Source organism: Doryrhamphus excisus, chromosome 14, assembly GCF_030265055.1.
Source record: "Doryrhamphus excisus isolate RoL2022-K1 chromosome 14, RoL_Dexc_1.0, whole genome shotgun sequence".
Taxonomy (NCBI): domain Eukaryota; kingdom Metazoa; phylum Chordata; class Actinopteri; order Syngnathiformes; family Syngnathidae; genus Doryrhamphus; species Doryrhamphus excisus.
The window spans coordinates 16,715,483-16,737,900 of record NC_080479.1 but is presented as its reverse complement, the minus strand read 5'-3'; the positions used below and the strand labels follow the sequence as shown (position 1 = coordinate 16,737,900).

General features: G+C 37.2%; 2 protein-coding genes across 4 annotated transcripts in view; one reads left to right on the top strand and one right to left on the bottom strand.

Annotated features, from left to right (window-relative positions):
* The first annotated feature begins 467 nt into the window (after positions 1–467).
* On the top strand, positions 468–9,876 carry LOC131102321 (homocysteine-responsive endoplasmic reticulum-resident ubiquitin-like domain member 2 protein). The gene is made up of 9 exons (XM_058047890.1): positions 468–574; positions 905–1,104; positions 3,076–3,153; positions 5,225–5,338; positions 5,478–5,593; positions 6,554–6,655; positions 6,746–7,036; positions 7,751–7,865; positions 9,287–9,876. Exons 2-9 carry the CDS (start codon positions 973–975, stop codon positions 9,458–9,460), a joined length of 1,122 nt encoding a protein of 373 aa, XP_057903873.1. The 5' UTR covers positions 468–574; positions 905–972; the 3' UTR covers positions 9,461–9,876.
* Positions 9,877–13,931: 4,055 nt separating this feature from the next.
* The window catches only part of LOC131102318 (sodium bicarbonate cotransporter 3-like), a 60,032-nt gene continuing 51,545 nt past the window's right edge, over positions 13,932–22,418 (bottom strand). For 2 of the 3 annotated variants that reach the window (XM_058047886.1, XM_058047884.1), the window contains exons 23-25: positions 22,165–22,302; positions 20,535–20,635; positions 13,932–16,460 (exon numbers count right to left, since the gene is read on the bottom strand). In XM_058047886.1, the coding sequence (XP_057903869.1) occupies positions 16,379–16,460; positions 20,535–20,635; positions 22,165–22,302 (321 nt within the window). In that variant the 3' untranslated portion in view covers positions 13,932–16,378. Of the gene's footprint in view, positions 16,461–18,625; positions 19,038–20,534; positions 20,636–22,164; positions 22,303–22,418 lie in introns of those variants that run through there. The other variant, XM_058047885.1, reaches the window with a different exon arrangement.

Below are 22,418 nucleotides of genomic sequence, written 5' to 3'. Positions count from 1 at the left end.
AAATTAGAATTTAACAAAAAAACAGCAAAAATTAGAACATCAGCAGTTGTTTTAGAGCAATGAAGTACATATATTAAGAGAAAAAAGTTGTACATAGTTTTGGAAAATTAGATTGGGGAAAGTTATAATATAAAAATAAAGTAATATAATTATGTAATATAATAAGTAACATTATGGAAATAAATTGTACAAAAAGCTGGCGTGTTTCTTTTAATTTTGTTTTATTTTGAAGGCCTAGTTGTACCGGCAACAGGATGTACTACGCCGGTTTTGCCCGAGTGATGCCGAACCCACCGGAAGCTGTGCTGTAAGGATTTTTTGTTCCCCCATGAAAATAAAAATATAACATGCTATTAAAACGGGAAAGCGCCCAGGAAAGCCGGGAAAAGTGCGATAATTTTGCCCAGCGAAAACGGGAATGTTTACAATCACGGAAGTACACAATGCATTAAATGAATTTAAACGCCTGTACACTAGGTGTCGCCATGTAGCTTAATGTTGCTTGCTAGCACGCTGTTAAGGCGGAGAAAGGAAGAACACAGCTGTGCTCGGTCACTGAGAGTAAACACATAAGGTAAACCCAATTTGTCCTTATTTTGTAGTATTAAGAAACTCGGTTTACATTTTATTTAACTTCTTAACTGTTAGTGGTAATGTCTGTATCTCTGTTTAACCTGACAAAATGCAACAATGTCGCTTCATGTCCGAGTGGGGCTAATGTTGGCATAGCTTCTTGGGTATTACATGAACGACTAAACCAGTGCTTTCTTTGCTAGCTAGGAGGTCAATTTTAACGCAGTGAGCATTTAATTTACATTTTTTTTCATATTTTTATATTGAATTCCGACTGTCAGTATAACTGAGCTTCTCAATAAAAATATGTCTCTTTTTTTTTACCTTACAGCCGGAGATGAACTTGACGTAGCGTTCAAGCGTACCACCTGTGTTTCCGGACCACGTGACCTCCTCGTGATGGCCAGTCCGGTTACCCTGGTCATCAGGGCGCCGAACCAGAAGTACGACGACCAGACTATTAACTGCTTCCAGAACTGGACCGTGGAGAAGCTGAAAGCACACTTGTCGGATGTGTACCCGAGTAAACCTGTGAGTATTCCACTTCCGGTATGATCCCAAACATCTCATCCGTACTGTAAAGGATTGTTGACACCATAATAAGAACAGCTATACAATAATAATTGATTGACATGTGGCGGCCATTAGGTCATTAGGTGCTAGGTGTCTATTTTGGGACACTTTTAATCCTGCTAGTGAGTCTCGTAAACAGAGATGAGGGTTGAATCCCTTGGCTTGAGATCAATGGCCATGTTCCAGAAGTCCACCGCGTATAGAAATTATAACATGATTGTGCGTCAGTGTTGTTTGTCATTGCTGTTTTATGGATGAATACAGCCTATTATTAGTAAAAAAATATGCATATTTAAGCAAATTGTATGTAGTTTTGGCCAAAATTTTAAGCATAAAAATTGCTAAATTGAACACACAACACAAACTGTTACTTACTAGTGCCGCAAAGCATGCTGAGTAGTGCACCGGTAACAACAATATGGGCTATAAACAATGCAACACTATGCTAATGACCCTCCTTGTTCACTTCCTTGACCTCCTCCACGTGGTAATGGTTTTATTTCATTTGAACATGCATCAGATTACAATTGAATGCATCCCATAATCAGTTCACAGTTCCACATGTCCGAAAAGGAGTAGGAAGAAGCAAAGCTTATTAAATCCTACCCCTCCATCTGGTACTTTTACAATCAGTAACTGTTACATTTGTTCACTTCCTGCTTTCCTAATATTGTTTAAGTTTTTTTTAATTTTATTTTTTATTCTAATATAATTCAAGTTTTTTTTTGTTTTTTAATTTTAATTTTTTAATATAATTTAAGTTTTTTTATTTTAATTTAAAATTAAAATAAAATTTTAACATTTTTAGATAATTGTTTATTTTTAGCCTTATGCATTATTTTTGCTGTTTTAAAGATTAACTCTCAACATATTTTGCAATCAAGCAATAATGGCACAAACTCTGCAAACAGTTGGCGGAGAGAATACGACCAGCTACCCAGCATGCCTTGCGGCAGGTACTGTATGAGTGTAATTTGACCATCCATTGGCGAATTTAACTAAAATATGAATAGTGTAATCAGAAGATGCATTCAAAGACATGTCGTGACATGTAGTACTCTACAAGACTGGTCGCTAGGTGTCAGTAATATTACATTGATGAGACAATGGCCGTCACAGGAAATACTGTACAGAAACCAGAAGTAAAATAGGCGAATGCTAATGTCTTATTTATGCCTTTATATGTCTACTATATTAGATAACAGGAGTGTAAAGGTGACTATAGGGGTGTTATTTCATGTCTAGAGGGCTCTAATAATGTTAACAGATTGTCTATGCTTAAGTATGAAAACATTCTGTTTATCAATAGGGAATTGTACATTACGGAAAATTCTCGGTTGGGTCTCGAACCATTTTTTTGGTCATGTCCAGCCGTCGGGGCAGATAGTATTGTTGATCGAAATGCTAAAAAGTTTGCTGTGCCAGGAAAAGATGTAAGCTAGTTCTCCCCTGTTATATAGATTTGATGTTTGTTGTTATGCAAATTTGAAGCGTCTGGACCAGAAAGAGCAGGAGGCGATGGAAAATGAAAACAGAGTACGGCAATACAAAGAGACAACAATTATAGATTTCCTATAAAATATACATTTTCTAAAGACCTTTTGTCATAAAGTACTTGCTAGTAGAAATGTCTGAAAGTATAAAATGAAGTAACTTTGCCGTGTTCTAAATACATGAGTTGAAAAAGCCACTGAGATTATGGCTGTGTTGTGCTGCTAATCTGACCGTGCCCCCTTTTCCGTTCCGTTTGCTCAGAACTGATGTAACCCATTATTAGACGTGCTTTGTTTGCGGAACGTAAGAACTGAAAGGTAGCTCTATAATATAATACCTGGATACATGCCGGCGTGTAGAAATGTATCAAACATAATGCTAATGCCGCTATACGACTTGAACAATAGATAGTCACACGTTCCAATGTGCTTTCAGAGCTCCAAAGACCAGAGACTAGTTTATTCCGGGAAGCTGCTTTTGGATCATCTGACTTTAAAAGACGTGCTCAGAAAGGTAAGCTTTTCTTCATCACATGAAAAACACAAGATATGGAGCTCTGATTTTAAAATGTTCCCACAAAATATAAAATATGTAGGTTTTTGTTCTCAAAAACTGATGACCACCACAAGGATCTTCTAGTCTATATATATTTCGAAATTTTTAGTCATATTGGAAATGGAACTTATAATGAATACCGTATTTTCCGGACTATAAGTGGGACTTTTTTTATAGGTTGGCTGTTCCTGTGACTTATACTCCAGAGCGACTTATAAATGAAAAAAAAATTTTTATGTTACATAAACACTGGACACCTTTTCTGTTTATGTTTATTTTTTGTGTAGCTGAATAAGCATTGTGTTAGCATATCTTACACCAATTCAGCCTGTTCTCTATTCTTTTATTAATGTTAGAACTTGCCTTTCCAGATGACGTAATGTGTGTTTTGGTCAAGTAGTTTGGAAAATACCGTATTTTCTGGACTATAAGTCGCTCCGGAGTCTAAGTCGCACAATGCCAAAACTGCATAATTAGGTTAAAAAAACATACATAAGTCACACTGGAGTATAAGTCACACAAGGCCAAAACTGCATAATTAGGTAGAAAAAAAAAATACATACGTCACACTGGAGTATAAGTCGCACAAGGCCAAAAATGCATAATTAGGTAGAAAAAAACATACATAAGTCGCACTGGAGTATAAGTCGCACAAGGCCAAAAATGCATAATTAGGTAGAAAAAAACCATATATAAGTCACACTGGAGTATAAGTTGTACAAGGCCAAAAACGCATAATTAGGTAGAAAAAAAACATATATAAGTCACACTGGAGTATAAGTAGCACAAGGCCAAAAATGCATAATTAGGTAGAAAAAAACATACATAAGTCATACTGGAGTATAAGTCGCACAAGGCAAAAAATGCATAATTAGCTATAAAAAACATACATAAGTCATACTGGAGTATAAGTCGCACAAGGCCAAAATGCATAATTAGGTAGAAAATAAACATACATAAGTCGCACTGGAGTATAAGTCGCACAAGGCCAAAAATGCATAATTAGGTAGAAAAAAACATACATAAGTCGCACTGGAGTATAAGTCGCACAAGGCCAAAAATGCATAATTAGGTAGAAAAAAACCATATATAAGTCACACTGGAGTATAAGTCGTACAAGGCCAAAAACGCATAATTAGGTAGAAAAAAACATATATAAGTCACACTGGAGTATAAGTAGCACAAGGCCAAAAATGCATAATTAGGTAGAAAAAAACATACATAAGTCATACTGGAGTATAAGTCGCACAAGGCCAAAAATGCATAATTAGGTAGAAAAAAACATACATAAGTCGCACTGGAGTATAAGTCGCACAAGGCCAAAAACGCATAATTAGGTAGAAAAAAACATATATAAGTCACACTGGAGTATAAGTAGCACAAGGCCAAAAACGCATAATTAGGTGTAAAAACATACATAAGTCACACTGGAGTATAAGTCGCACAAGGCCAAAAATGCATAATTAGCTATAAAAAAACATACATAAGTCGCACTGGAGTATAAGTCGCACAAGGCCAAAAATGCATAATTAGGTAGAAAAACATACATAAGTCACACAAGGCCAAAAATGCAAAATTATGTAGAAAAACATACATAAGTCACACAAGGCCAAAAATGCAAAATTATGTAGAAAAAAAACATACATAAGTCACACTGGAGAATAAGTCGCACAAGGCCAAAAATGCATAATTAGGTAGAAAAAAACATACATAAGTCGCACTGGAGTACGTGTCCAGTGTGACTTATGTATGTTTTTTCTACCTAATTATGCATTTTTGGCCTTGTGCGACTTATACTCCGGAGCGACTTATAGTCCAGAAAATACGGTATATTAATGGTATGGTGAGGATTAAATAAATCTTGGAAGTTAGAAAACACTCAAAATGGAAATCTGAGTGCAAGTGTTTATTTGCCACTTATTATTCGCCCTTATTATGTTCACAACTTGAATTACTAAGGTGAGGAATAAGGAAAAAATGCATGATTTGAATTGTCTGTAAATCTAATGTGTTCTAATGGCTTCCACAGCAGGATGAGTACCATATGCTTCATCTGGTCTGTCCCTCGCCGACTCCTCCCAGCTCCCCCAGCCCCGCCCCAAGACATATAACCAAGCCTCAGGGGGATGCAGCAGCACCTGCAGTGAGTCAAAAACAAAACAAAAAACAAAAAAAACCCATGCCTTTCCATTGTTTCATCATTGTGTCATCATGCTATCAAAACAATGATTACTCAACTGCATACAGAAGCTAATTGCTAACACGCACACCCCCGTTGACAGGTTGCTCCGACTACTAGTCCTTCCTTCTCCGGCCAATCAGAGGACAGCAGTGACGGACTCCGACAACAAGCTGGACCTTTCCCCTACCACCAGTTGCATCAGCAGTTTATTCACAGGTAAAATAGTGGTGGCCAGCCAATCACAGGGCACATATAGACAAACAACCATTCACACTCACATTCATACCTATGGACAATTTGGAGTCGCTAATTAACCTAGCATGTTTTTGGAATGTGGGAGGAAACCGGAGTACCCGGAAAGGAAAACCCACGCATGCACGGGGAGAACATGCAAACTCCACACAGAGATGGCCGAGGGTGGAATTGAACTCGGGTCTCTTAGCTGTGTGGCCTGCACACTAACCACTTTCTATGCCGCATGTCCTCCAATGAACTGCTTTGCTCAGACACAATGCAGAATAGGAAACTTCAAAACTCATATTGGTACTTCTTTGTATATTTTTAGGTACACCTTTGGAGTGTTAAGTTACTGTGTGATGAGTTTAGTGTTTTTTTTGCAAGCATAAACATGGCTAAATAAACTATTAGACATAGACATGTTTTTGGAATGTGGGAGGAAACCGGAGTACCTGGAGAAAACCCACATATGCACGGGGGAGAACATGCAAACTCCACACAGAGATGGCCGAGGGTGGAATTGAACCCTGGTCTCTTAGCTGTGAGGTCTGCGTGCTAACCACTGTCCCGCCATGCAGCCGAGTGGAAAATTAGTAAAGAAAAAACTTGGGATTTTTGCCCACAAAGTCCTCCTATGTCAGTTTTTTTTATACAGTTTTTAAACATTATTATTATTATTATAATTTTTACTCTGATTACCCAATACAGTAGACCTATAACTAAGACATAATATAGATCCTTTGTTTTCTTGTGGTTACTTCCTACTATGGTTATTGTCTCATTAATGTAACATTACTGACACCCAGTGGCCAGTGGAGGATACTACATCTCTTTGGTCATTTTTTTATGTTTAAAAATGCTGAATTTAGGCCTAAAAAAATATGGTTTTAGCATAAGAATAACGTTCTAATATGTTCTGGTATGTTCATCGTTTTCCAGCTGGAGCATGTCGACCCCGCCCACAAACGTGACCTCCTATTACAACATCATGACGCTAATGTGGTGGCAGCAGCTGTACGCCCGCCATTACCCCGTGCACTAGTACGCCTCTTCGACTGCTCACATTTCTCCAACTAGGTTGGACTCCACCCCCCCCCCCAACTCTGACATCTCTCCATTTTTCCCACTCAGTCAATTTCTGGCGACCTCCTCCCAAAACCTTAGACCGCATCTGCCGAGGAATCCCCCGGTCTCCCAGGTGGACCCGCAGAACCAGCGACCTCAGGCGGATCGCCGTGGCAACCCTGAAGTGGAAATGAACGCCCAAGGAGGGGAGATCCTGAACGAGGAGGAGCTAAACCGGGATTGGCTGGACTGGGTGTACACGTTCTCACGGGCGGCCATTTTACTCAGCATAGTGTACTTCTACTCCTCGTTCAGTCGCTTTCTCATGGTGATGACGGCCATGTTGGTGCTTTACTTGTGAGTACTTGATCATCTACTCATTTGGTGTACATGTCTGATAAACGCCAGGGGGGAGGCTGATGTCATTGCAGCATCCCAATGAATGCATTGCTTATACGCAATGACTGTTATGTGTAACTAGGTGTTAGCATACTCGTGTTCAGTTTATAGTTTTTTTTCCCTGACATGTTTGTAATAACACAGGACCCGGTGCCCAAAGCCAGGGGGGAGGCTGATGTCATTGCAGCATCCCAATGAATGTGTTGCTTAGACGCAATGCCTTTTATGTGTAACTAGGTGCTAGCATACTCGTGTTCAGTTTAGTTTTTTTCTGACATGTTTGTAATAACACAGGACCCAAGGCCCAAAGCCAAGGGGGAGGCTGATGTCATTGCAGCATCCCAATGAATGCGTTGTTTAGACGCAATGACTGTTATGTGTAACTAGGTGCTAGCATACTCATGTTCAGTTTAGTTTTTTTCCGACATGTTTGTAATAACACAGGACCCAAGGCCCAAAGCCAAGGGGGAGGCTGATGTCATTGCAGCATCCCAATGAATGCGTTGCTTAGACGCAATGACTGTTATATGTAACTAGGTGCTCAGTGCATGCGCACAAACTGTACAGCGCTCCCACGCCTCTCAGGTGTATATATTACAACTGGGGGGGGAGGCTGATGTCATTACAGCATCCCAATGAATGCATTTTTGTAATGGCAATGTTGTGTTGTAGGCACCAAGCCGGCTGGTTTCCCTTCAACTTAGAAAACGAACTCCAGCTTCCTGGAGACGGAGACAATCAGGAGGACATGGAGGCGGAGCTACAGAACAATGACCCCCATGAAATGGTACAGACCTGCCTTAACTTGAACTATTCCATATGCTAATTGGGATACTAACTAATAGCATGTTAGCTTTTAGCATTTATCGTCCATGTTAAATAGGATGTAAATACTCTATGGAACAAGCGTTAGCATGGTCAGCACTTAGAACCGTCTAGCTAGTTGCTACAATACTTTTGACATGATGTAATATCATGATGGAAGTGCCTTGGCACTTTTAGTAGCTGGTGCTGCTGAGCTAGGTGCTAGCACGTTGACTGTTAGCATGCTAGCATTTTAGCCATTTTACTAATTTATAAGAGTGTAAACCTACTTGACATGATGTAATATCATGATGGAAGTGCCTTGGCACTTTCAGTAGTTGGTGCTGCTGAGAGCTAGGTGCTAGCATGTTGACTGTTAGCATGTTGACTTTTAGCATGTTAGCATTTTACTAATTTATAAGAGTGTAAACGTACTTGACAGGATGTAATATCATGATGGAAGTGCCTTGGCACTTTCAGTAGTTGGTGCTGCTGGGCTAGGTGCTAGCATGTTGACTGTTAGCATGTCGACTGTTAGCATGTTGACGCTTAGCATGCTAGCATTTTCCTAATTTATAAGAGTGTAAATCTACTTGACATGATGTAATATCATGATGGAAGTGCCTTGGCACTTTCAGTAGCTGGTGCTGCTGAGCTAGGTGCTAGCATGTTGACTGTTAGCATGCTAGCATTTTAGCCATTTTACTAATTTATAAGAGTGTAAACCTACTTGACATGATGTAATATCATGATGGAAGTGCCTTGGCACTTTCAGTAGTTGATGCTGCTGCTGAGCTAGGTGTTAGCATGTTGACTGTTAGCATGTTGACGTTTAGCATGCTAGCATTTTAGCCATTTCACTAATTTCTAAGAGTGTAAACCTACTTGACATGATGTAATATCATGATGGCAGTAGTTGGTGCTGCCGAGCTAGGTGCTAGCATGTTGACGTTTAGCATGCTAGCATTTTAGCCATTTTACTAATTTCTAAGAGTGTAAACCTACTTGACATGATGTAATATCATGATGGCAGTAGTTGGTGCTGCTGAGCTAGGTGCTAGCATGTTGACGTTTAGCATGCTAGCATTTTAGCCATTTTACTAATTTATATGAGTGTCAACCTACTTGACATGATGTAATATTATGATGGAAGTGCCTTGGCACTTTCTGTAGTTGGTGCTGCTGAGCTAGGTGCTAGCATGTTGACTGTTAGCATGTTGACTTTTAGCATGTTAGCATTTTACTAATTTATAAGAGTGTAAACCTACTTGGAATGATGTACCATCATCATGGAACTGCGTCTGCGCCGTCTAGCTTGGTGCTAGCATGCTAACTGCTCGATACTGGCCTGTTAAACAGCATATACCTACACAGCACGGTTGAGTCGATATGGTTTGTCACCAGGAACGAGCGGCGGACGACAGCTCTGACGATGAAGGAGGAGAAAGCGGGGAGGAAGGAGCCGAAGATCCAAACAGCAACGTCCCCCAAACGGGCTTCCTGTCCTCCACGTGGTCTTTTATCATCACCTTCTTCATGTCGCTCATTCCGGAGGGTCCGCAGAATGCTGCCAACTGAGCCAAAAACATTCTTTAGCTTGTGTCAAAAGTCTTGTTTGAACACAGGACGTGTTCAGTTTTTCATTCTGTATTTTAAACTAAAAAAAAATGGCAAAGATGTGTCGGATTGGGAATTTGTTGCCATATTAGTTTATTCCTTATAGAAGGTATCTTAAATGAAATTATTATTAATGTTTAATCTATATTACGGTAATAGGAAAGTTAAAAGTAAGGGTAAAACACGTTCACAAATAGTGACTTAATATTGGGGTGTTTAACTTCATATCTAAAAATACATTTCATGAAATTATGGAAGTAAAATGTTAATTTACACTAAACAATGTGTGTGTTTTGTGAATGCATTATACCTCAATAGAACCGATGTACTCATGGGCCGTCTCAGTGTATTTGTGTGGATATATACTGTGTATACAGTGGTGTAAAAAGGTGTTTTCCCCCTTACAATTTTTTTTTTAAACATTTGATTCTTTAAATATTTCAGATCATACCATTAAAAAAAAATATATATAAGTCAATGACAACACAAAACAGTGATTGTCCCCTAAACCTTATAACTGGTTGGGCCACCTTGAGCAGCAACAACTGCAATCAAGACATCGTATTATCGTACCTGTCAACATTTGTACGGGAAAATAAGGTCAAATAAGATTAATAACAGATTTTTATTTCTTGAAAGAATAAATAAAAATGATGATATAATTAAAAAAAAAAATATGGAGTCCAGTAAAGGCAGGGAAAATGGGAGGCTTGACAGGTTTACACTAACAACAAACCACTTAAGTAGGTCAGGGGTGTCCAAATTGCGGCCCAAAATTCATATTTCATAAAAATCAATAATCATAATTTTGTCATATCGCTATCGAGAAAGTATCAATAACTACGATTTTGTCATAAACGTCATCAAATCAAAGTTTGAACATCTATTTGGTTGCAGAAGAATAGGAAATGGAAGCCCACAGTGCCCTCAAGTGGTCAAATGATGTAAAAGGCTTTTAAAGGGCCAGTACATACTAAGAGGAAGATTGATCCTGATATTTATATTCAGTTTTATTAAAGCCCACAAAAACAAAATAATCATAATTTTGTCATATCGCTATCGAGAAAGTATCAATAACTGGTTGGGCCACCCTGAGCAGCAAGAACTGCAAGCAAGCGAAGCAGCAAAACAGACCCAGATCACACTACCACCACCATATTTTACTGTTATTGATCTTTTTCTGAAATGCGTTACTTTTAAACCAGATGTAACAGGACACAAAAAAAACTTCCAAAAAGTTCAAGTTTTGAGTATTTCCCAAAGGTCTTGTGGATCATCAAGTTTTTGTTCAGTCGTGGTTTTGGTCTTGGAACCATGCTCAGTGTCTTTCTTATGTTGGAGTCATGATCACTGACCTGAGTTCTTTAGATGTTGTGGGGTCTTTTGTGACCCCTTGGATGAGTCGTCGCTGCATTCTTGGGGTTCATTTTAGTCGGTTTACCACTCCTGGGAAAGGTTCACCACCGCTCCCGTGTTTTCAACCGTTTGTGGATAATGACTCTCACTGTGGTTTGCTAGAGTCCCAAAGCTGCAAAATTGGCTACTCTTGTTAGTGAGGGAAATAATCAACACTTTGAATTTGAGAGAAATCGCGATGCGTGAAGAGTTGAAAAGCGATTCTGGACCAAAAAAAAAAAAAAAAAGATAGAACAATAACTGATAAAAGTTTATATTTCTTTATTGATTTGACTTTTTATTGCCTTTATCACCTTTTGGACACAAGTCGTCATTCACACGGGACAACAGGAGACTTCGCTTCGCCGATGCCCCCCCCCCGAGTACAACACTCTCCAGTCTCTCTTAACTGTACATGTGTACAAAATATTCACATTCAACAGTCACATGACCTGATTGGCGGATGCTCGCTTCCAGTTTGAAACCCCCCCGAGACTCATTTTTCCGACTTCTGATTTTTAAATTCCGTTTTTTTTTTTTCGTAAAAAGTCAGCGGTTACCACGGCTACCACGTGAACACGAGACGAGATCCAACGACGACACGCCAGGAAAAATAAATAATGCACTGGTCCACTCTATTAAACGTCTTTGGCATTTATATATATATATATATATATATATATATATATATATATATACACACACCGGATGATGATGATTATGATGATGATGAACACTTTATGATAAGTACGACACACACAAAAAAAGAGCTTCGACAAGGCACCGTACTGTACAGCGACACGCACAAAAAGATCCAAAGATCCAAACACCGCATGTTGAACCGTCATGAACGGACACAATTATTGCTAAAAAAAACAAGACTGCACGTAGCGAAAAACTACAACAGCTTTGTAGAATATTATAAATAAAGTTTTTTTTTTTTTGCATAAAATGTTGAGCATCACTAAAATACAATTATTTGTCCACCACACACACACACACAGGAATACAGACAGTATAAAAATAGATACAACTAAGTGGGGATCAATGTATTTTTTACCCACTCAATATTGGCTGGTGTTTTTTTTGTGTGTGGGTGTTTTTGCCACAATTAAAAAAATAATAATATTGTGGAACTTCAAAAAAAAATTTTTTTTGTTTTTTTTGGGCTTACCCCCCTCCAAAAAAATAAAAAAAAAGTCGACTATTAATGCTAGCAGCCAGCGCTAGCTGATGGGAGTACTTTACTGCATCGTATTATCGTATTAGTAACATTTGTACTGGAAAATAAGGTCAAATAAGATAATTTTTCGTAAATAAAAATGATGATATAATAAAAAAAATAAAAATACGGAGTCCAGTAAAGGCAGGGGAAATGGGAGGCTTGACAGGTTTACACTAACAACAAACCACTTAAGTAGGTCAGGGGTGTCCAAATTGCGGCCCCAAAATTCATAATTCAAAAAAATCAATAATCATAATTTTGGCATATCGCTATCGAGAAAGTATCAATAACTACGATTTTGTCATATAAACGTCGTCAAATCAAAGTTTGAACAGCTATTTGGTTGCAGAAGAACAGGAAATGGAAGCCCACAGTGCCCTCAAGTGGCCAAATGATGTAAAAGGCTTTTAAAGGGCCAGTACATACCAAGAGGAAGATTGATCCTGATATTTATATTGAGTTTTATTAAAGCACACAAAATCAATAATCATAATTTTGGCATATAGCTATCGTGAAAGTATCAATAACCGTGTTTTTGTCGTATAAACGTTGTTGAATCAAATTTTGAACAGCTATTTGGTTGCAGAAGAACAGGAAATGGAAGCCCACAGTGCCCTCAAGTGGCCAAATGATGTAAAAGGCTTTTAAAGGGCCAGTACATACCTAGAGGAAGATTATTACTGATATTATTTACTATATTCAGCTTTATTAAAGCCCTCAAAAAATACCCAAAGGATTAATGAGCTATGTTATTAGATATTACAATTGTGTACTTTCGGCATGGAACATTTGCTTTTCACAAAAAAAATAAATTTTCGGCTCGAGGTTCCGTTATTATCGTTATTATACAAGTCAAAATACCAATCAAAATTAGTCATTATTACTGATATGAGACTAATTAGCTTCATCAGCAATAACACCAAGCTAATGTGTGGGTGTTTAGTTAGCATAGTTAGCATATATTGGCCGACATTGGTTTGGTTTGGTTTCAGCATCTTGGTTTTGGCCCCCGTTTTGGGCACCCCTGCACCAGGAAAGCGATGTTTTTTTTTCCAGTCGTATCACTCGATATTGGTATCGATGATGTGCTCGCCCACTTCCGCATAATCCTGGTACTTTGTTGTGATGGTAATTGCTCAACGGCAATATCATATCAGCTAAAAGATTATTATGATGATGATTATTTGCATTGGCAAATGTTTTCACCACTAGTGATACTTATTAATCTGGGTGTCACGAGGCACACAGTTCACGAGACGAGACAATACACGAGATCGGGCCTAAGAGAACGAGACAAAAGCGGATTTTAAAATGACTTTTAAAACAAGAACAATGAAAAAATATTAAAAATATGACAAAATATTGCAATATATGAATTTAATTTTGACTTTGTTACACTCTGTGTGTATGCTCGTAGCCCCGCCTCCGCCCATCAAGACAAAGAGGCTGTGACGAGTGACGAGATTTGTTTGGAGCAAAATGATCCAGTTCATTTTTATTTATTGTGTAAATTTATTAATTTATTATTGCCCCATGTTTTTTTTTCTGAATGAGAAATTTTGTCACATTTTAATCTTGCAAGATCTACTTACTCACAATGAGCTTGTCAACCAAAAACACTTCACTAACACAAAATTCATCACGCAGCAACTTAACACCCCAAAGGTGTACCCGACAAATATACAAACATGTCCAAAAATTAGTTAAACATTTTAAGTTTAACATTTTAAAGTTTTCCCATAAAGCCTTTCATTGGAAGTCAGGACCCGGAGCCCATAGCCGGGGGGGGGGGGGGGGGGGGGGGGGGGGTTATGTTGATGTTAGGTGGCTGTGTGACGAATTTAAAAGTGTTCTTTGAAAGATGACTCACTAAAAAGTTTGTTTGCTTTCTAAACTCATATTGATGTTAGGTGGCTGTGTGACGAATTTAAAACGTTTTTTTAAAAGATGACTCACTAAAAACTTTGTTTTCATTCTAAACTCATATTGATGTTAGGTGGCTGTGTGACGAATTTAAAAGTGTTCTTTGAAAGATGACTCACTAAAAAGTTTGTTTTCATTCTAAACTCATATTGATGTTAGGTGGCTGTGTGATGAATTTAAAAGTGTTTTTGAAAGATGACTCACTGAAAAGTTTCATTCTAAACTCATATTGATGTTAGGTGGCTGTGTGACTAATTGAAAAGTGTTTTTTGAAAGATGACTCACTAAAAAGTGTTTTCATTCTAAACTCATATTGATGTTAGGTGGCTGTGTGACGAATTTAAAAGCGTTCTTTGAAAGATGACTCACTAAAAAGTTTGTTTTCATTCTAAACTCATTGATGTTAGGTGGCTGTGTGACGAATTGAAAAGTGTTTTTTGAAAGATGACTCACAAAAAAGTTTGTTTTCATTCTAAATTCATATTGATGTTAGGTGGCTGCGTGACGAATTTAAGTGTTCTTTGAAAGATGACTCACTAAAAAGTTTGTTTGCTTTCTAAACTCATATTGATGTTAGGTGGCTGTGTGACGAATTTAAAATGTTTTTTTAAAAGACGACTCACTAAAAAGTTAGTTTTCATTCTAAACTTATATTGATGTTAGGTGGCTGTGTGACGAATTTAAAAGTGTTTTTTTGAAAGATGACTCACTAAAAAGTTTGTTTTCATTCTAACCTCATTGATGTTAGGTGGTTGTGTGATGAATTTAAAAGTGTTCTTTGAAAGATGACTCACTAAAAAGTTTGTTTTCATTCTAAACTCATATTGATGTTAGGTGGCTGTGTGACGAATTTAAATTGTTTTTTGAAAGATGACTCACTAAAAAGTTTGTTTTCATTCTAAACTCATTGATGTTAGGTGGCTGTGTGACGAATTTAAATTGTTTTTTGAAAGATTTGCTCACTAAAAAGTTTGTTTTCATTCTAAACTCATATTGATGTTAGGTGGCTGTGTGATGAATGTAAGTGTTTTTGAAAGATGACTCACTAAAAAGTGTGTTTTCATTCTAAACTCATATTGATGTTAGGTGGCTGTGTGATGAATTTAAAAGTGTTTTTTTGGAAAGATGACTCACTAAAAAGTGTTTTCATTCTAAACTCATATTGATGTTAGGTGGCTGTGTGACGAATTTAAGTGTTTTTTGAAAGATGACACAGTGAGTCCATTGCCTTCCAATGCGTTGACAAGCTCATTGATAGCAAAAGATAGCAAAGAAAGTTTATCGTTTCATAAATTAGTATAAGCCACATGATTCAAAGTTTAATAAAAAAGTAGCGACTTACATACCGGAATTGACGTTATATTTCCATTCAAGGCTACGGCAAAATCAACCAGCGTCAAGAAATTAATTATGTGTCGTCTTTAAGATTCCACTGTGCTTGGCCAGGAGCGGAAAACATAAAAATATGCACGATCATAACTATTTTAATGTAGTTATGATGGGCTAAAAACACGCTAGTCGGCAACGCTGCCTTTTAAGAGAGCGTGACCACAGTCAGAAATCCTGAAAAGGTTCCTGAGTTATGTCATTTGAACAAGAACTTATTCGTTATTATTGGGCGAAAAAGCAACTTTTGAAATATAATAATAATAATAATAACGATAATAATAATAATAATAACAGTGATGATTTTAGGTAAGAAACTATGCTGGCAAAGTGCTTACTGTACAGTACAGACTTCATATGGCCTCTGTTGTCATTTATATATATATATATATATATATATTGTTACTTTAATGAAACAGTAGAAAAACATACATGCATTCATTTTTAACCTATATATATATTTTATATATATTTATATATACTGAATATATAAAAACGATTCTGAATTTTTAAGCAGCATTGTTCTCCCTAAAAGAGAGAACGCTACAAGGTGTCATTTTTAGTTCCATCAGTAGCTGGCATGGATGTTTTCCTGAACGGCGCTGGTACTTAAATTAAAGGTCATAATATGACCTTCAAATACTGTGCAGGGCTGCATTTTTAATAATACAGAGATTAAAAGGTGATTAAATTTTTTTTTTTTTTTTGCAATGACACTAAACATATCCCCGGCAGTGACGCCCATTCCTTTGGTGTCGGAGATTCAAATATTCAAAAAAAAACAAAAAAAAAAAACATTTCAATAAAGTCACCACAAGTGGCAGTAAGAGGAGTAACAAGATGGCAGTTTGCCATGGCAACCAGGCCCGGTGGAGCTCACCTGCTGCGGCAGGTCAAGCAGATGCGTTCGGCGACCCCCCCCCAATCAGCTATGGGAGGAGATGATGTTATCACAAGAAGGTCTCCACAGTGGAACTTTCTCCTGGGGTATCCGGGCTGACGTCCACTCTAACGCAGGCCGACTTCTCCCGGCTGTTCAAAGCAAAAACAGAAACAAGGCGAGTGTGAGAAGGTGAATAACCGTTTTTTATAGTGCGAGACAAGACGCCGATACACTTCTGGGCGAACGTTGTTTTCAGACATTTTTATGATAGGCAAAAATCTGAGATTGAGAATAAAGTTGTACATTTATGAGAATAAAGTCATATATTTACACTAAAAAAATTGTAAATTTATGAGAATAAACTCAAGGTCAACCTTCTGCACAAGGTCAAAGGTGAAATAAGCCCCCCCCCCTTTTTCTCAGCTGTCTCAGACAATGCCTGACACAACAAAAATAATCATCAATTTCAATAGTAAAGTCACAAATTTCCAGGAATAAAGCCGTAAATTTATGTGCAAAAAAAAGTCATAATATGCTCAAGGTCAAAGGTCACATAGATTTCCCCTTTTCATAGCCGTCAAGCTAGCAATGCCTGTTATGACGGCGTATTAAAATAATTTGCGATTTCAAAAATTAAGGCAGGCCAATATTGAAAAATAGTAGTCCCAAGATTGACCCCTGGGGAACACCACAGGTCATGGCCATTTGGTCGCACATTTCCACATATTATTTCCATAATATGTCCAAGGTCAAAGGTCACATAGATTTCCCCTTTTCATAGCCGTCAAGCTAGCAATGCCTGTTATGACGGCGTATTAAAATAATCTGTGATTTCAAATATTGAAAAATAGCAGTCCCAGGATTGACCCCTGGGGAACACCACAGGTCATGGCTATTTGGTCGCACATTTCCAGGAATAAAGCCGTAAATTTATGCGCAAAAAAGTCGTAATATGCCCAAGGCCAAAGGTCAAATAAATTTCCCCTTTTCATAGCCGTCAAGCTAGCAATGCCTGTTATGACAGCGTATTAAAATAATCGGTGATTTCAAAAATAAAGGCAAGGCAATATTGAAAAATAGTAGTCCCAGGATTGACCCCTGGGGAACGCCAAATGTCATGGCCATTTGGTCGCACATTTCCAGGAATAAAGCCATAAATTTATGCGCAAAAAAGTCTTAATATGTCCAAGGTCAAAGGTCACATAAATTTCCCCTTTTCATAGCTGTCAAGCTAGCAATGACTGTGATGACAGCGTATTAAAATAACCTGCGATTTCATGAATAAATAAGCTTATGAATAGAGCATCATTTGTACAATATTGAAAAATAGCAGTCCCAGGATTGACCCCTGGGGAACGCCACAGGTCATGGCCATTTGGTTGCACATTTACAGGAATAAAGCCGTAAATTAATGCGCAAAAAAAGTCATAATATGTCCAAGGTCAAAGGTCACATAGATTTCCCCTTTTCATAGCTGTCAAGCTAGCAATGCCTGTTACGACGGCGTATTAAAATAATCTGCGATTTCGTGAATAAACGCAAAGCAAGCTTATTTATAGAGCATCATTCGTACAATATTGAAAAATAGCAGTCTCAGGATTGACCCCTGGGGAACCCCACAGGTCATGGCTATTTGGTTGCACATTTACAGGAATAAAGCTGTAAATTTATGCGCAAAAAAGTCGTAATATGCCCAAGGCCAAAGGTCACATAAATTTCCCCTTTTCATAGCCGTCAAGCTAGCAATGCCCGTTATGACAGCGTATTAAAATAATCTACGATTTCGTAAATAAAGGCAAAGCAAGTTTATTTATAGAGCATCATTCGTACAATATTGAAAAATAGTAGTCCCAAGATTGACCCCTGGGGAACCCCACAGGTCATGGCCATTTGGTCGCACATTTCCAGGAATAAAGCCGTAAATTTATGCGCAAAAAAGTCATAAAATGCCCAAAGCCAAAGGTTTGTTGGGATGAGGTTGGAATTTGGGTGTTTAGGGGGGGTGGAACTAGATAAGTCTCGACTTCTTCCCACTCCTTTTCGAACATGTGTACATTTTTATATACATAGGTATTTTTATTTGTATTGATTTAGGTTGGTTTGTAGTGCTTTGGATGTTTTTCAAGTTTGAAATAAAGAAGACAAAAATAAAATAAAAAAATAATAAAAATAAAAATAATAAAATATAAACAATAAAAACATAAAAAATCAAAATATAAATAATAAAAAATAATAAAAAATAATAATATAAATAACAAAAATATAAATAATAAAAATAATAATAATGAAAAAAAGAATAATAATGATAATAATAATAATAATAATAATAATGGGCTGTATTCAACCACAAAACAGCAGTCTGACTCACAACCCCATGCCAAAATGCAAGCACACAAAAACAGTAAAGACAAGCAGGTGTGCATTAAATCACACAAACATGCCCATAAATGAGAAAACCACAAACTCCCAACACTGCAAAATCCATGTTTTCATGTTACCACATGGAAATTTTACTACTGTGACTTACATAATAATGCACACAGTGTTAGTGACATTATTTGTACATAAAAAAAAATGTACAGTATTTTTTAAAGTCTGTGTGACAGTTTAAGGCATGCTCTTTGTTCATTGTGAAAGGTTAGGACACAGGAAAGTGCCTCAAATGTTTTCCTGCTACCTCTTCTTCCTGATGGAGGCTGTGGGTCACTACTCCTACTCTGTACGATCTGTTCAAGATGGACATAAGAATGTTCTGACCTTGTTTTGCTCATTTCAGCTATAAAGGTACCAAATATAGGGAGGAATCATTTTGCCTCTTTAATATAAGACATTTTAGAAATACATAACAAAAACACAATAATTAGCCACGTATACATGGACCCAAATATTCCAATTCCAAACGATCCGAAAGAAAAGTGCCAATCCGAATTAATATATAATGGTATTCCCAGGGGTGGAATATTCCTTTCCCCAATCCGATTGAGGTATCTTGTACCCGCTCAAACGGACTGCGTTCTTCTTCGTGGTGTTTTTCTTCTTCTGTTGTTTATTTTTGCGGTTGGTAAGCAGCTTTCGTGTGCATTAGCGCCATCTGTGGAACAGAATCTAAACCCTTCTATACGCCATTCACAAGTCCGGTTTTATTAAAAAAAAGAAAATACATATCTATATAAAACATGTGCTGAGATTAATTATAAAAATATTAGCAAGATTGAACTTTATCTTTTCCTGTTCCCGGGTAGCGTTCTTTCAGCGAATGCTGAGATATGACGTAACACGCAGCTCCAGACGTTCTTCCATTAAAAAAATTTAAAAAAAATGGAGGCGAGCAATCGGCACTGGACTGCTGCGGAAAGTTTGTTTTTGATTCAAACTAAATTTCAAGACTGGACGAACAAAAAATTGGCAATACTATGAGGATATTATGGCGAGTAGAAATTTTTTTTTTATATATATTTTTTTAATATTTTTAATATGATTTTTTAAATTTTATAATTTTATTATTTATTTTATAATATTTATTATAGTCACATATATATATATACATATAATTTATTTATTTTATTTTTTATATGCTACTCATAATATTATGAGTTCATTCCCTTGTGAGGATAAGTGTTAGAAAATTAATAAAAGAATGAATGAAGATTATGAATACGAATTCCAACAAGTGAAAGAAAAACTGGAGGAAGTCGGTATCACGTGATACGCAATACTATGAGGATATTATGAGGAGTAAAAAAAATATTTTTTTATATATTTTTTGAAAATATTTTTGATATGATTTTTTAAATGTTATTATTTATTTTATAATTTATTTTATATTTTTTATTATAGTCACACTATATATATATATATATTTTTTTTTTTAATTTAATTTATTTTTTTTTAAATATGCTACTCATAATATTATGAGTTTATTCCCTTGTGAGGATAAGCGTTAGAAAATTAATGAATGAAGGAATATTATGAATACGGAGTTATTCCAATAAGTGAAAGAAAAACTGGAGGAAGTCGGTATCACGTGATGTTGGTGTTTACGTTTTACTGGGCATGCCCCATTGACTATTCCGGTTGATTATACCGCATGTAGACACGCCATTGGAATATTCCTTTCCATGGATACCATTGCTTTCGGAAAGAGGAAAAACCTCTCATGTAAACGTGGCTTATGATAACAGTTTACCTTTGTGTTGGATTTTAACAGGTTAAAGGTTACTCACCTCCCTGAAAGCGTCTTTTCTGGGAGGTTGAGCCGATTTGAGTTCTCGTAGCTGACCTGTAGTCCCAGCTGCTCTTGTTGATGTAGAAGAGACTCCTCTTCCTGAAACAAATGTCGGACATGTTTTCATTTAATCATATGTTTATAATGTAGTTGTATTGTGCAAAGATACTATGCACCAAAAAGTGCAATGAAATAACAGCCCCAGACCATCGCACTACCACCACCATATTTTACTGTTGCTTGTGGGATATTTTTGGTAGACAGCAGAATTCATGGTTCCATTTATCACAGGAAGTCTTCAAGGTCCTGAAGCAGCAAAATAGCCCCAGACCATCACACTACCACCACCATATTTTACTGTTGCTTATGGGATATTTTCAGTAGACAGCAGAATTCATGGTTCCATTTATCACAGGAAGTCTTCCAGGTCCTGAAGCAGCAAAACAGCCCCAGACCATCACACTACCACCACCATATTTTACTGATGCTTGTGGGATATTTTCGGTAGACAGCAGAATTCATGGTTCCATTTATCACAGCAAGTCTTCCAGGTCCAGAATCAGCAAAACAGCCTCAGACCATCACACTACCACCACCATATTTTACTGTTGCTATGATGTTGTGGGATATTTTTGGTAGACAGCAGAATTCATGGTTCCATTTATCACAGCAAGTCTTCCAGGTCCAGAATCAGCAAAACAGCCTCAGACCATCACACTACCGCCACCATATTTTATTGTTGCTTGTGGTATATTTTTGGTAGACAGCAGAATTCATGGTTCCATTTATCACAGGAAGTCTTGCAGGTCCTGAAGCAGCAAAACAGCCCCAAACCATCACACTACCGCCACCATATTTTACTGATGCTTGTGGGATATTTTCGGTAGACAGCAGAATTCATGGTTCCATTTATCACAGCAAGTCTTCCAGGTCCAGAATCAGCAAAACAGCCTCAGACCATCACACTACCGCCACCATATTTTATTGTTGCTTGTGGGATATTTTTGGTAGACAGCAGAATTCATGGTTCCATTTATCACAGCAAGTCTTCCAGATCCTGAAGCAGCAAAACAGCCCCAGTCCATCACACTTCCGCCACCATATTTTACTGTTGCTTGTGAAATATTTTTTGGTAGACAGCAGAATTCATGGTTCCATTTATCACAGGAAGTCTTCCAGGTCCTGAATCAGCAAAACAGCCCCACACTGCCACCACCATATTTTACTGTTGCTAAGATTTATTCTGAAATCTGGCGCTACTTTTACACCACATGTAATAGAACACACACCTTCCGAAGAGTTAAAATTTTGTCTCGTTTTTTTGTGGATAATGGCTCTCACTATGGTTGGTTGGAGTCCCATAGCTTTAGAAATGGATTTATAACATTTTGCAGATTGATAGATCTCAACTAATCTGTGGGACAGCAATCACTTTTCCACACAGGGCCATGTAGGTATGCACTTCTTTCTCCCTTAATAATAAAATGTTGCATTTAAGTATTGTCATTGACTAATATTTCAATTTGTTGATCTGAAACATTTAAGTGTGACAAGCATGTAAAACAAAATTTGTTCACACATCCAATCACAAGGACCAAATCTGAACGCAAATTAAAAAAAAAAAGTACCAGCTTTGCACGCGCTTTCTTTTTCTTGTCATCTTCTTTTTTCTTCTTGCTCTCTGGCATCAAATCATCCAGCCAGCTTAACTCTCTTTTCGTGAAAAAGAAATCCAGAAGCTTTCGGATGAAGACCAGCGCTAGAACCTGTAAAAAAAAATGAATAGTTGGACAAGGATGTTATAAAAACAGTCCTTGGACAAAAATAGTACTGATTATTTTGGTAAAATAATAGATATAAATTAAAATTTTGACCATTTAGA